Source organism: Urocampus carinirostris, chromosome 2 (assembly GCF_059441175.1).
Source record: "Urocampus carinirostris isolate Australia breed hairy pipefish chromosome 2, RoL_Ucar_1.0, whole genome shotgun sequence".
Lineage (NCBI taxonomy): Eukaryota > Metazoa > Chordata > Actinopteri > Syngnathiformes > Syngnathidae > Urocampus > Urocampus carinirostris.
The window spans coordinates 2,584,491-2,600,324 of NC_142350.1; the positions used below are offsets into that span (position 1 = coordinate 2,584,491).

General features: G+C 42.0%; 1 protein-coding gene across 6 annotated transcripts in view; it reads left to right on the forward strand.

The window, feature by feature from the left end:
• gabbr1b (gamma-aminobutyric acid (GABA) B receptor, 1b) overlaps window positions 1-15,834 on the forward strand; it is a 45,310-nt gene that overhangs the window by 22,507 nt on the left and 6,969 nt on the right. For all 6 annotated transcript variants that reach the window (XR_015849691.1, XR_015849692.1, XM_088328327.1 and 3 more), the window contains 5 exons: window positions 5,139-5,305; window positions 11,385-11,519; window positions 13,305-13,475; window positions 13,532-13,633; window positions 14,799-14,864. Coding sequence is in view for 4 of the 6 variants with exons in the window: in XM_088328327.1 (XP_088184453.1) it covers window positions 5,139-5,305; window positions 11,385-11,519; window positions 13,305-13,475; window positions 13,532-13,633; window positions 14,799-14,864 (641 nt within the window). In the remaining 2 variants the exon portion in view is untranslated. The remainder of the gene's footprint in view (window positions 1-5,138; window positions 5,306-11,384; window positions 11,520-13,304; window positions 13,476-13,531; window positions 13,634-14,798; window positions 14,865-15,834) is intronic.

Genomic DNA, 15,834 nt, shown 5'->3' on the forward strand with positions numbered 1-15,834 from the left:
ATTGTATGGATTGTATTGTATGAACATTTTTTTTAATATATATTTATTTTATTTTATTTATTTATTTATTTATTTATTGGTATTTTTTCTTCTCTGTTGTTCCTTCTGTTATTTATGAGTATGTCAAGTGTATATATTTTGTGTTGATGGTGGAATCAAACCTCTGTCAAAAGTGGTGTGAGAAATAAAAAGTTATAAAGAAAAAAAAGATAAAAAGAATTTGGATATGTATGAACACAAAATATTTACACAAGAAAAAGTGGGCATGTAAAAGCAGAAGATATTTACATTGTGTGTCTACTTACAAAGGATCGTAGTAGTGCAATATGCAGTAATGCAAATAGGCAACATTGTGCAAAGTAAGCATAGGCATGAACACAATTTTACGTTTGTATGAGGTAGTGTGTTTGCGTTGGTATTCCTCCTTAAAGAGCGTTTGTGGAGAGTTTCGGGCGGCATTAGCTCAAGAGGTAGAGCGCTCGTCTTGGGATCGAGAGGTCGTAGGTTCGATTCTGGCTCCTCCGTGTTATATGTCGAAGTGTCCTTGGGCAAGACACTGAATCCCTAATGCCCCCAATAAGCAGGTCGGCGCCTTGCATGGCTGCATGGCCGCTATTGGTGTGTAAGTATGTGTGTGAATGGGTAAGTGTGAAGCACATTGTAAAGCGCTTTGGGAGGTCATTGACTTGAAAAGTGCTTTATAAATGCAGACCATTTACCATTTTTCAGTTTTTTTTTTTTTCGAAAACAACGTTGTCAGTGACTCCACCTCATCCCTGTACGCCGCCTCGTCCCCTTCAGAGATGAGGCCAACCATGGTAGTATTGTCGGCGAACTTAACAATTGTGTTTGTGAGGTGGGTCGATGAACAGTTGGAGGTGTAGAGGGTGAAAACGGGGTTGGGTAGGGTTACTTTAACTGGATTACTTTCAATTACTTTTGGATTACTTCAATACCAAATATGCTAATAAAAGACACCAGGTTCTCCGGGATAACGTGTTGAAGGCTGAGCTGAAGTCCAGGAAGAGCGTTCTGACATAGCTCTAGGTGGCTCAGCGCGGTGTGAAGTGCGGTGTTCATGGCGTCATCAGTGGAGCGGTTTGCCCTGTAGGCAAACTGATGGGGGTCCAGTGTGGGTGATAGGGAGTCCTTGATGTGCTGGGACACCAACCTCTCAAAGCATTTCATGACCACAGGCATAAGTACAACAGGCCTGTAGTAGTTGAGGCTTTCCACTGCTGACTTCTTGGGAATGGGAATGATGGTGGAGGTTTTGAAGCAGGGTGGGACGGTAGCTTGTGACAAGGACTAGTTAAAAATGGTGGTGAAGACCCCAGCCAGCGGTTCAGCACAGTCCCTGAGTACCCTCCCTGGTACTCCATCTGGGCCAGCTGCCTTCCTGGGGTTTACAGTTCTCAGCACACGTCTTACTTCTTGCTCCTGAAGTGTCAGCGTGTTGCTGCTTGATGAGAGGCAAAGTGATATGGTTTGAAATCAAGTCAAGTCGTGTTTAATTGAAGGGGCCACACATACAGTATAATGCTTTTATTTTAATTTTATATTTGTATTAAATTGTAACATGATTTATGTTCTCACTTTTCAGTGAACTATCAACTCATTTCAATTTAGAACTTTTTTAAACAAAGCAATTTTAAAGTCACACAACTGGAATCCCTGCCTGAAATCACAGAATGCCAATTTATAATATGTATTGACTTTTCAGTGCAGCAACAAACAAACAACGAAATACAGGAATAAACAAAACCGTTTTTTTTTTGTTTTTTTTAAAGATAATCGTGAGACACATCCCTGAAAAAACACTGGGAACGAATATCAAAATACTTACAAATCCGAAAAAAGAAAACAATAAAATGCAAAACAATTTTAACCTTTTATATACTTAGCAGATGTAAGGTCAACAACACAGAATCAATGGAAACAATGCTTATTGAGAATGCTTATTAAGAACAAGAGGAAGAAAAGCGCATAAAGGGAAATAATGAAACCTGTTGAACGCTTTTGCTAGGTGTGCTCTTGGTTATGTTTAATGTGCATTAGTGCTGTGCAAAAATGTTTGGGGGGTAATGAGAGTTGTGTCCCCTTACCCATACATTTACAATGCCCCCCCGAGACTCATGTCTGGTGACGCAACGCCCACTTTTATTTCCGTTACTTGGGTTGGCCCCTCCAATGTCAACTTGTCCACGAGGATGCTCCGTTGCCACAGCAACCGTTTCATCCTCATGTTTGCCTAAAAGATACCACCTACCCCCAGCCCCCCATTTGAAATCTGCCGCAGAAAAAAAGCAAGCTTGTCTGGGCCGTAATGATGATGAATGGCGTGGCCAGAAATAGAAAGAGCGGCGACGCCAATAGCCAATCAGGCATGGAGGGAGGAATTGCAATTTGTTTTATGGGAGCTGCACATCCCATTAATGAGTTTCTTTTTTTTTTTTTTATGCGAGTGCTACATAGAAGGTGAAGCTGTTTCTCTCTTTTTAATGCCCACTCTAGCCCACTCCCCATTGCCCCAAGGTGCAAACAGAAGGGCCATGAATAGCAAATGTGGCCCCAGCTTGTGGCGCCTTACCAAAAAGATGCTAAGGGGCAGGAGGGGGGAATTGTGGAGGATACATCTTTCTTTCCCCGCTTCGTTGCGCATTGGAATGTTTTTTACTTTAAGTTTTTTTGTGTGTTTTTTCGGCCTTTTGTGCTGTTTGTGAGGGGGGGTTGGAGCTTGACCTCGCACCCGGTGGTGTGAAAAGAATTGGAAATGGAGTCAATTCTATTTCTCATGCGGGCCTAACTCTAAAAATCTTTTGAGTTAAAAATAACCCATGATTGGGTCAAAATAACCCAGAGGTTGGGTCCGAAATGGAGCAACAGGAGGTTTTTGTTGAAAATAACACCCTCAAAAAAGTTAATTTTTATACGAAACAGTCTGGGTCATTATTTTTGGTACAACCCAACAAAATGACAAGCACTTGCGTCAAAAAATGGATAAAACCTTATACTTTGGTTAATGTGCCCATTTTCTCGGTCATTTTACACAAAAGTTCTTAGAAAAAATGGGTTGTTTATGTAAAGGTCCTTTGGAATATCTGACCATGTTAGAATGGGTTTCCTCCATGTTAGAAAAAGCCAACTATTGGGTCATGTTGAGAAAAACCCAACAAAATGACTAACACTTGTGTCAAAAATCAGAGAAATCCAATATGAATGTGTCAATTTGACACATTTTTCTGTGTTATTTTACACAAAATGACCAAATTGCTAAAAAGAAAACAAGGTTGTTTTATGGAAACATCGTCGGGAAAATCCAAACCTGTTCGGTTGGATTTTATATATGTTAAAAAAACGCAATTTTTGGGACGTTTTGTAAATCAACCCAGAAAAACGTGTCAAATTGACCCCATGTATTGGCTTGCTACCACTTTTGACCAAAGTGTTGATCATTTAGTTAGGAATGCTCGAAAAACACCTGAATTAAAAAATAACCCGAGATGGGGTCAAACTGATAATACGATTATTTTAAATAATAATATAATAAAGGGGCAGCACGAAGACTGAGTGGTTAGCGCGTCTGCGGCACAGTTCTGAGGTCATGGGATCAAATCCACTACCAGCCTTCCTGTGTGGAGTTTGCATGTTCTCCCCGTACTTGTGTGGGTTTCCTCCGGGCTCTCCGGTTTCCTCCCACATTCCAAAAACATGCATTTCATGTTAATTGCCCTGTCCAAATTGTCCCTAGATGTGAATGAGCGAGTGAGTTGTATGTCTCTGTGTGCCCTGTGACTGGCTGGCCACCAGTTCAGAGTGTCCCCTTTTCACTGCCTGAAGATGGCTGGGATGGGCATCAGCACCCCGTGACCCTACTGAGGATAAGAAGTGCATATAATGGATGGATGGAATATAACAAAGAGTTATTTTGTTTAAAATAGCACCCACAAAATGCGTTTTATACTAAACAGTCTAGGTCATTTTTGTTGATGAAAAGCCCAAACTATTGGGTCGTTCTATGGAAAATGACCCAGAAAAATCAATCAAAGGGACCCAAGTGTTGGGTTACACTCATTCTTGACCCAAATGTTGGTCATTTTGTTGAGAACACTCTAAAGTCCCTTGAGTTAAAAACAACCCAAGATTGGTTCAAAATAATAATACAAATATTTAAAATAATTATACAATTAAATAGTATTTGACAATGACAATATATATTCTGAATCTGAATTAACGCAAATATTGGGTCAAAAATTGAGCAACCCAATATTTGCGTTGATTTGCCCCAGATTATATCATGATTTTGTTTTTGTGCAAGTTAGTTTTGCAAAAAAAGAGTATATTTTGTTGAAAATGACAAAATTTGTTCATTTTATATAAAACAGTCTAGGACATTTTGTTGTGTGAAATGATGCAGTAAAAATGGGTCAAACTGGCCAAAAATTAGGTTTACTCCCATTTTGACCCATGAGTTTATCACTATGTTGAGAGAAAAATCCAAACAATTGGGTTGTTTTTTGTAAAGTTGCTTGAAAAACTCAGTCGAATTGAGTGTTAGGTTGGTCAATTTTGGGCCCAATCTGTTTTTTTTCACATTAATTTAACGTGTGCAGAAGCGTCCCGTTTGACATTGTGACTATTTCAACACGTGGCGTGACGCCCCCACCTTGGCGCCAATTAAGCCCCGCCCCTTTTGCCTGATTCATGACCACTATTCACTACTGCAGAGGAGAAACAAGCCTGCAAGCGTCCTGCGAGAACCTCCCTCCCCCTCAGCATCCTTCCCCTCTTACGCCCCCCTCCCACACATTGCAGTCCAGGCTCTGTTCTCTCCACAGTCGATTCGGGCTCCGCGGGCAGCGATGAAGCGCAAGGTGCAAGATGCCGTTCCACTGTTTTTGTGAAGGATGTTTGTCCTGAGTGGAACAAAAACGTCCGGGGGAAAATCCCGACCTGTTGGGACGTTTTTTTCCATTCTGCTGAACGTCTTCCAATTTGAGTTGGGGAGCCCCCACCCCAAGTCCGCTGACTCTGCAACTTGGCATGTTGAATGATTAAAACCATTTCCATGGCCCGTCCCCCTGGGTACCAGAGCTGGATCCGGATCCTGATCCTCTTGGTGCTGTTTCCCATTGCAGCGGCAAGTAAGAAAAAACTCTACATCGGGGCGCTTTTCCCAATGAGTGGGGGCTGGCCAGGGGGGCAGGCTTGCCTCCCGGCTGCCAAGATGGCCCTGACGTTGGTCAACCAAAGGAGCGACATCCTGCCTGACTATCAGCTGGAGCTCATCCATTACGACAGCAAGGTTAGTTTTAGATCGATGCTTCACAATTATTTTCTGTCGCGCCCAACCCCCGGAAGATGAAAACCTCTCCCCCCGAGACTATAAATGGGTGGTGTTTAACCAATTTGAGCTCGGGGCCACATGGTGGAATAAAAACTCTCACGGGGGCCAGACTAGTAGATTAAAGAGAAGTAAAGAAAAGAAACACAAGAAAGATAGGGACAAGGAAAGAGAAAGAGTGAGAGAGAACGAGATGGATAAAGAAATAGGTAGAGAAAGAGTGAGAAAACAAGAGTGGGAGAAAGGAAAAGAAAGAGAGATATAGAGAAAGGAAAAGGAAAGAGAGAAAGAAACAGAGAAAAAGAATGAAATACATCAAGGAAGAAAGACAATGAGAGAAATAATTAGAAAGAGACTGAAAGAGTAAAGAAGAAAAAAGAAAGAAAGACTAATAGAAGTGAAAGTGTGTGAGAGAGAGAAAGAGGGATGGAGATAAGAAGAGAGGGACAAAGAAAGAGATAAAGAGAAGAAAGAGAGACAGAGAGAGAAAGCAAGAGAAAGAGACAAAAAAGAGACAATCCCATTTGGACGAGTGTTTGATCCATCAGATAGAAGCACTCAGACTAATTGAGAAGGCAGATTTGGATTTGGGCCAAATTCTAGAGGTGTTTTTTTGTCACTCGGCCCAAAAGATTTCAGGGCTTGAACTATTTTAAAAAGGGAAGGAAAGCCTTTGCAGAAGGCAAACTGTACAGAAAACTTCGACTTCATTTTCATTATTTTATTCATTTAGAATCTTCATTTTTATTTATTCTTATCACACACAAAAGTCTCAGATCACCAACCCTATTTTAATATCACACAGAGACAAGTCAAGGAAATAAGTCATGTCATGTTTATATGTATAGCCCTTAATCACAAAGAGTCTCAAAATGCAATTTTGAAATATTGATTCCATTTATCAAGGCACAAAAAAAATAACAAAACTTATCTTGCCCTTTTTGAAAAAGGAAATTTCCCCCTGACCCTAAGAACGAGTTGGGCCAACTTAGGCAGCGATAACGGAAATCAAATGTTAACGATGATTACGCTGTGACGGAATTTTGACCCACTCTTCTTTGCAGAATTGTTTCAAATCTGCCATGTTGGAGTTTTCTTACTTGAACTGCCCATCTAAGGTCACACTACAGAATCTTAATTTTATTTCAATCCTGACTTTGACTTGTCCACTCCAGATCCTTCATTTTGTTTGTTTTTTTTTTTTTTTTTGGAGCCATTCAGAGGTGGACTTGCTGGTGTGTTTTGGATCCTTGCTGCATGTTCCAAGCGTTGCAGGGCATGGAGTAATGGCCAGGCGTTCTTCTTCATGATCATCTGGTACACACCAGCAAGTTGTCCTGGTCCTGAGGGAGCAAAGCAGCCCCAGACTTTCACACTGCCACCGACATGCTTTACTGCTGGCATCATGTTCTTTTTGTCAAATGCTGTGCCTTTTTTACACCAGATGTAATGGGCTGCACACTTTCCATAAAGTACAATTTCTGACTCGTCAATCCACAGTATGTTTCTCCAAAAGTCTTGAGGATAATCAGGCAGTGTTTTTTTGCCAGCAAGGCCTGCAGGTTTTTTAAATGTCTCAGAAGGTTCTTCTGTTACCTCGAATTGAGCCGTTGTCACACTCCTTGAGTAGTCTTAGTTGGTCGACCACTCCCGTTCACAGTTTTCTCCATTTGGGGATAATGTCTCAGACAGAAGTTCACCAAAGCCCTACAGCCTTGGAAAAGGATTTGTGACCTCTTCAAGACAGAGAGATTTTAATCTTTTTTTCATCGGATCGTGACATGTCAATTGTGTTCTTGAGATTTTGTAGCCTACTTCTCTTTGTCTCACAGATTCAATGTATCCCCTTGTGGCATGCAGGTACATATTATGTACATTTTCTGTCAGGAACCAGGAACGGAGACGGGAACCCAATTGCATTAGTTTCTTAGTTTTATTTGAAAAGAGATGTAAGCTGGCACTCACGATCCAGTTACCGTTGATTGTGGGGAGCAGGTCGCTCGTGACGCAGGAGTGGCACTTCTCTTAGCTGAAGGTTCGCAGCGATCGGACGGACGGCAGTCCCGTGACAGGTAGGCAGAATCAATACGTCTTAGCGGGCAGGTCGATGGCCAGGGCAGGAGAGTAGCTCGTAAACGCGGGGCAGAAACAGGTCGGAACCAAAGGCAGGAATCAAAACAGGAGAGTAGTCTTTGGTACTTGCTAGTCTGGCGAAACACACAGGAATCCAGGAGTACGATCGGACGTCCTTGTCTGGACGCTGACCGCTTAAGAAGTGAACGTCAGCAAATCAGAGAGCGCGCTCCAGCGCGCCAAACGATTGCCACAGGTGTCTTCACTTCGGCAATCATGACGTTTTAATGCTTTTTGTATTTTCAAACAAAAAGAGAGAGCATTGGAAACTTAGGAGCTCAAACTTTCCACGGGTTGTAAGAATGTCGATGTTTAAAATGGCATTTTTCTGTAATTTATATTTAATTTCATTTAGGAGCCAACCATATACTATACACAAAGCATGCTATGTACATTATTTGGACACATAGACATCCATGATATTTCATTATCTTTGGCTTATCATAAACTTGGTGTATTTTAATGTATTTCCTGGCATTTTGGTATTTTTCTTTTTAGTGCCGTGGAGAGAATTGTCTGCAAAGTAAAATTATAGCCTGCCACTGCCCTATCCACAGCCCGAAAATAGCTGGGATGGGCTCTTGTGCCCGCAATCATAGTGGACCGTGACCTCTTTTGCAAAACATATATCAGGGGTCAAATTGACTTAGCGACCATTACCTACCAACACTGACCCTGGCAGAATTGAAAGGAAATACTGAAGCATTGCATTTGGTCATGTAGTAAAAATCTGAACCGGAAGATTTGTTTTCCTCTGACATCTCGGATTATTCTTGTGAGGATTTTGAACCTGATTGCTTAGCAGAAGAAGGACAAAGAGAAGAGGTTTCGTTCAACGATGAACCGTGCTGACAGTGTGGAGTAAAAAGACATGGAGGTGGATCTGGGTGACGAGAATGTGCAAGATGATGTGGAGGAAGACGTGACTGGACAAAATATTTGGCAATCCAAAAATGAAAAAAGTCATGTGGTCTCCATCGCACCAACTAGCTGGCCACATTGTGCCTCCGACACATCGGACTTCAGGCCAACTTTGTATGCCATTGCCCGCATCATTAGCCTCGTCACCACATTCAATTTATTTTTTACCAAGGAAATTATTGTTGAAGTGACTAATTTACAAGGGGAGAGAACGGTGATACGCTGGACCACGTTCACCGCACAGCAACTTTGGGCATACTTAGAGCTTCTCTAAAATCTACTAATGAATAAGATAGTTCAGATTCCACTGAACATTTTGAGTGGTTGGAAGTCAAAAAATATTCTTAGATGACTGAGTTATCACACTTTAAGGTCACATCCAAATAATGTACTCTGACATGCATTGTACAAGGTTTTTGGGAAAACTGCTGTTGTTAAAAAAAAGGCATGTATTGATAAAAAAAGGTCGCCACTTTTTGACTAATATGAAGCTCTAATTAGGCCATATGAAATATACACCTAGAAATGTTATGTATACATACACATATGCAGTTCTGTCACTTTTTTTAAATAACCACTTTTAGGAAATATGCTGTCCTAAAGGGCAGGTGGAGGAATAAATAAATGGAAAACGATATGTGTATGGATAGGTCTTATGCCACTGAACAACTTGAGATTGGAAGTGGAAAGGATATTCATAAATGGCGGAGTTATCTCACTTTAGGTTCACGTCCCAAAAATGGACAGTAACATGCATTGTGTCATCCAAACAAATGCATGCCGTGAGGGGTTAAGTGATTACTTGATTCAACACAGGTGTTGGTGATATATTTTGGGTATGGCCGGTGGAATTGAACTAATTTCTCTCAAAGCTAGTAATCACAGTTAATTTCTCATCTAATGAGGGGGTTCAATTACTCTTTTACTAAGAACAAGTAGGTTTGAATTCTTTTGTGCATTAATAAATAGAATCAACATTTTAAAACTGCATGTTTTATTTCCTCGGGTTGTCCTTGTTTGATTTTGATATTGGTTTATTGATCTTACTAAAACTTTTATGAGTGATAAATATAGAAATAACAAAGAAATCAGGAAGGGGGCAAATACTTTTTCACAGCACTGTATATATAATCAAGACCGGGTGGAAACAGTTGTTGGCCTGAAGAGGGATGGGCGCCACAAGAAATGGTGCCCCTTCGACCTGTATGGTTATGGGATCTAACCAACAATTCGACTAACCGACCAACCGATCAACCGACTGTCATGATTACCGATGTGATGCATCTGTGGCCGTTCCTTTGGCGCCAACTGCCTCGGACTCTTAGTGGCTCCCTGACACTATTTAAACCCACGTCTATCCGTCACCTGTTGTCAGTCCGTCTGTAAACCTCGGTGTACTCTAGGCAAGCTTTTTCCCACCTGTTTTTGCTCCCGTCTTCGACCCGTTTTTTGATCCTGGCCACGTCTACTCTCCTCTCCTCGCTTTCGACTTGTCTCCAATCCCGTTTTTTTCGTTCCCGACACCACCATTGCTCGCCACGGAAGTCCCACTTCCGCATTCAGAGCAACCTTCTCTATAAAAGTAACATTACTGACCTTTGAAATGTTTTTTCTTAATTTATTTTTGTGTTTCAACCCAATCACCATATTGGTTCAGGTGTTAATTACTCAAAGAGGTTTTTAGTGTTTTAAGTTTTAAGTTTTGGTAGTTTTTGAGAAGAATGCCTAGGCGTTGTGTGGCAGGTGTGTGCAAGGAGTTGCACTTTTGAAATCCGTTAACGCACACTGTCGATTTAAAGCAAAAATAATTTATTGATTTGTTTGTGTCTAAGAAAGAAGATCGAAATCCTTTGAGACCAAAGGATTCAAAGCTCACCAGGTCAAATCCCGAAGGACCCAACACAAACAAACGCGTCCTTGCCGTCCTTGTCTTTTCCTGATTGAAACTCCTCGCTGTTCCTTTATCATCGCCCAATGAAATTGCTTCTCCGTTTTCCAATCGGCTAAAAGTCGTAAACGGAAAGCGGTTGCCTCTTTGTTATCCAGATAATACCCACGGAAATTGTTTTTCTCGACTGCTGCTGAGAAAATTAAGCCCGAGACGACCTTGGATCGTGCCTTACCTTGCCTCCTCCAAAAGAGGGTTAGGAGCAGTAATCTCACTAGCTAATCTCAGACCGAAAAAGAGTTGATAACTTGTCTAGAATTTTTGCAATGTCTCAATAACAGCTCGGTGGCCTTGGGGGTATGGCGCACGCCCCGAGGCCGGGAGGTTGTGGTTCAAGCCTCGGCCGAGTCATACCTAAGACTTAAACATTGGTACCCGTTGCCTCCCTGCTTGGCGTTCAGCATTAGGGGTTGAAATTGGGGGGTTTGGTCACCTAATGACTCCCTACACCTCAGTTGGGTTGAGCGTGGGGGCTGGGAATCCCCTCCTCTGTATCAATCTCCCAAAAAGAGTCAGAAATGACTCTAGCCACCTCCCACTAGGGGGAATATGACTGCGGTATATATACTCAATAACAAATAATCTAAAAAGAAAGTGAATAAATACATAAAAAAGGCATTTTCATTTTAGTAGGCAAAGTGTTGCAGTTTGCAAAGTCAGTGGGCATCCTGTGGCAGTTTGCACAAAAATATCCATTTATAGCTCAACTTTTTTATGAGTTTCTCTTCCGATTTCCACTGTTAGTAGTTGTCAAGATGTTATCAGGAGTACACCCTGTGACAGTTTGCATATCACGTGGCTCACGTTTTTTTTTTTTTTTTTTTTACCACTAGAAGACGCTAAATGTCCCGCACTGACCCTCTAAACACACTTAGTATTCATGCAGCGAAAGGCCAGTTTATAAATAAAGAAAATACAGGAAAAATATCAGAGTCAACTGGAAAAAAAAACCATGAGCTCGCCAAACAAAAAACTTTTTTTTTTTTAATGTTTTTTATTTTTTGTTTTTCTTCTTTTCTGTGGGGGCGATGTGAGCAGTGCGACCCAGGCCAGGCCACCAAGCTCCTGTACGATCTCTTGTACATGGAACCCGTCAAGGTGGTTTTGATGCCCGGCTGCAGTTCCGTTTCCACCTTGGTGGCGGAGGCGGCGCGCATGTGGAACCTCATCGTGGTAAGAAGAAAAGAAAAACATGTTTTATTTGCAGAACACGCTGGACGCAATTGTGTTATAGACAGAGGCTACAATATCACACAAGTGTATCTCTGCTGTAACTGTCACGGATCAGACAGACGAGGACCACAATTGCCTCACGTTAAGAAAGTTTTAGGGATGGGGAGAAACGGGAAAGAGGGTCTTGGAGTGAAGAGAAATCCTGAAGTGGAGATTTTGGAGTACCTTTAAGGAAGATGGCTTGAAAGATGGAACGAAGAGGAAACCGAGCAACAAGGTTGGTGTGGCAGGTCTCGGAGTAAACAGAAATCTTGAATTAGAGATTTGGGAGTACCTTTAAGGAAGATGGAAGAAAAGGAAATCAGGCAACAAGGTTGGTGTGGCCGGTGTTGGAGTGGGTAAAACCCGAGTCTGGAAGACCGGGGCAGAAGGGTCAAACAGGTCCAGGTTTAGATTCAGAAGCGCAGACAAACAGGTTCCGGGCGTAGGCTTTGCAGACGTTCTGACAAAGGTAGGCTGTAAGGCAGGGCTTTAAATACAGAGCTTGATTGTTAGGGAATTCAGAACAGCTGGTGGTAAACGAGAACAGACAGGTGGAACAGATAAGGGTGCAGTGACAGAGCAGGGAGGTGATTGTTGCTGGTTACCAGTAGAGAGAGCTCATGACAGGAACGTTCAGAGCAAGGTTTTATATTTGTACCAACGTGACAAGCCTTGCAGTTTGCACAGTCAATAGTTGTCAAGATCCTTACAACAGTACATCCTGTGGTAGTTTGCATGGTTAGCAGACATCTTGGTTCAGTTTGCTTGCTTAGCAGGCATCCTGTGGAAGTTTGCACAAAAATATCCATATGTGGCTAAAAACATTTTGAGGTGTTTTTGCAGTTTGCATTGTGAGTATTTGTCAAAATGTTTTCAGCAGTACATCCTGTTGCGGTTTGTATAATTAGTTTACATCCTATGGCAGTTTGCACATTTAACAGACATCCCGTGGCAGTTTGCACAAAAATATTCATATATGGCCAAAAACATTTTGAGGTGCTCTCGCAGTTTGTACCGTTAGTAGTTGTCAAGATTTTGTCATCAGTATATCATGTAGCAATTTGAAATGAAATTAAATGATCTGCATTTATATAGCGCTTTTCAAGTCAATGACTTCCCAAAGCGCTTTACATTGTGCTTCACATTTCCCAATAGCGGCCGTGATCTGTGCAGCCATGTAAGGCGCTAACCTGCTTATTGGGGGTATTGGGGGTTCAGTGTTTTACCCAAGGACACTTCGGCATGTAACACGGACAAGCCGGGATTCGAACTGGGATCCCTTAATCCTAAAACGATCGCTCTACTTCCTGAGCTACTGCCGCCAATAGCACAGTTGTTCCCAATAGCAGTTTGCACTGTGAGCAGACATCCTGTGGCAGTTTGCACAAAAATATCCATGTATGGCTACAAACCTTTTGAGGTTCTAGTGCAGTTCACACGGTTATTAGTTTAAGATTCTGTCAGCAATACATCTTGTTGCAGTTTTCACAGTTAGTACACATCCTGTGTCAGTTTGCACAAAAATATGGCTAAAGCTCGTTACACTTCTTGCATAGTTCAGTCATTGCTGTTAATGGCAGTGAATGAATCAAAATCATTGACTGGACTAACATTCAAAAAAAAAAACATAAGTAGTTCTGACCCAGAGCTTAGCTCGCCGGAAAGGGGCCGCTCATTATTTCTGAAGTCATACTCCAAACTAAAAAAAAAAGTATGCCTGTTTTTATCCTTCCTTGTGTCCAGCTGTCGTACGGTTCCAGTTCACCGGCGCTGTCCAACCGCCAACGCTTCCCCACCTTCTTCCGGACGCATCCGTCAGCCACCCTTCACAACCCCACCCGAGTACAGCTCTTCCGCAAGTGGAAGTGGACCAAGATCGCCACAATCCAGCAGACCACCGAAGTCTTCACTTCGGTGAGCGAGACGAGCATCCTGTAAGGGTATTCCTCTGACAAGGTTTTTCTTCACAGACGCTGGATGACCTGGAGGAGAGGGTGAAAGAGGCTGGCATTGAGATCAGCGTCCGCCAGAGTTTCCTCACCGATCCTGCTGTGGCCGTCAAGAACCTCAAGGTGACTGTCCTTGCTTTCAATTGTTTGCCTTAAAGAGATTCTAAAATCCTTATATATACACAAAATGTGAGAGTATAGTACATGTTTTCTCAATAATTTCTATACCTGTATATATTTCATACGTATATTCCAAGATGATGCATTTTGAAGACAGTCTGTCTCGTCCTTGACTTCCTTAGCTGTGACGTCATATGAAGAACACCAGAACTCTAGCAACCCAATCACCATATTGGTTCAGGTGTTAATTACTCAAAGAGGTTTTTAGTGTTTTAAGTTTTAAGTTTTGGTAGTTTTTGAGAAGAATGGCTAGGCGTTGTGTGGCAGGTGTGTGCAGCAATAGTACAACAAATGGCAAACTGGCAAAACGGGGGCAAACTGGCATAAATAACATACAGAGAGCTAACAGGGGCTAAACCAGCCAGGCCACGGTAGGGTAGCCAGCTGCTAAAGAAAGCTAACCGTTGGAAAGCAGGATATTGGCTGACCAAAAGCATGTAGTAAGCAGCTAGGTGACCAAAAGTCAACATCATAAAATGGCCGAGGGAACAAATTTAAACCCAGCCTTAAATGTACCAAATGATCACGGCAGGCTAGCCAGATATCTGACTACTAACATGGCTAACCTAGAACAAACAAAACTGGAAGTCTTAGCCTGGACCCTAACGGGGCGGCATCAGGACAATAATAAACTAATTGCAAGACACGCGGCGAAAGACTCAAAGGGAAAGTCACAATCACATACCTAAAAGGAGGCAAAGTCAAAACAGGAATTCACGATGTATACGACAGGAAAACTTACTTGACACAGATTTTGATGATCAAAGCATGCAACTCGGACAAAACAGTCAGAAGTCCTTTTAGTGACACGGTAAGCAATTCCAATTTCTCCAAGGAGAAATGCGCTACTCAATTGCTGTTTACTACAATCAACCATTGTAAAGAGATTTGTTTTCTTCCAATGACATCACAGCTCTAGAGAATAAGAAGCAAATTGGTCAACTTTGAGACAATATTTACCCCGGTGCATGGAATATTTTGCAACATGTCTGCATGATTGTGGGGAGGAACAATACACGACTGTGCTTAATTTAAGAAAAAAAAATGTCTTTTATAATCCCTTTAAGAAGACTGTCAAGACTCTTTTTGTCTTTGCGTCTCGTTCAAGCGCCAAGACGCCCGAATCATCGTTGGCCTCTTCTACGAGACAGAAGCCAGGAAGGTCTTCTGTGAAGTAAGCGGTTTGCGCGTCCTGACAAAAGTCTGAAGACGATGTTGAAGGATGGCATTTTCTTCTCTTATACCTCATTGCATACCTGTCAACCTCCACGGCTCCATGCCCGTACAAACTGTCGTATTTTCCCGTACAAAATACAAAATAATCGTACACTATATAATTTTTTTCAGAATGATGCATGATGGGAAATCCCCAGGCGGCATCAAACCGCTCGCTTCGTTTGCAACGAAAAAACAATACCGAGATAGAGGCTTTCGCAGCGAACTCCTTTGACTTGATTGATTTGCCATTTCGTGATAGTCCGTGTATATCGGATGGTCCCCATCATTGACAAATTTGCGTTTTTCCGTACAGATTTCCTTGTATGTCGTACTCGTCTTAAAATGCATAAAAACCGTACAGGTGGACAGGTATGTCATTGTTACTATTTCACTCTTACTTATTCTTTCTACCATTGCAACTTAACACTATAAAACAAAGAATTCTGTTTTTTATAGGATTCCAAAATGGAACGAAACAACCCATCGTTTTCGATTTTGGCTACAACCAAAAAACAATGGATTTCCAGTTTGTTTGTAAGATACAAAAATGGAGCAAAACAACCTTTCATTTTTCGATTGGAATTGAGGGATTTCTAGCTTCTGGGACTCCAAAATTGAAACAGCCCTGTAGTTCTGATTTGGTCAATGTCACAAGATGTTGGACAGACCCAAATGCGGGAGTCAAGAGATGTGGTCTAACCCCACTAGGAGGACGTTTAATTAAACACAACTCTAAAACTATTTACCCGCGAGAAAGGGGTGTGGGACCAGGATAGCAGAGGAGATCTTGAGAGTGAAGCTTTGAGAGAAGATGGTGGCAAGAATCTTGAAAAGGAGACTTGGGAAATACCTTTAACAAGAGGGTAAGAATGGCAGGTCCTGGCGTGGAAAACTGGAACGAGGTGGGGACGGGTGGAGGAGGTCGT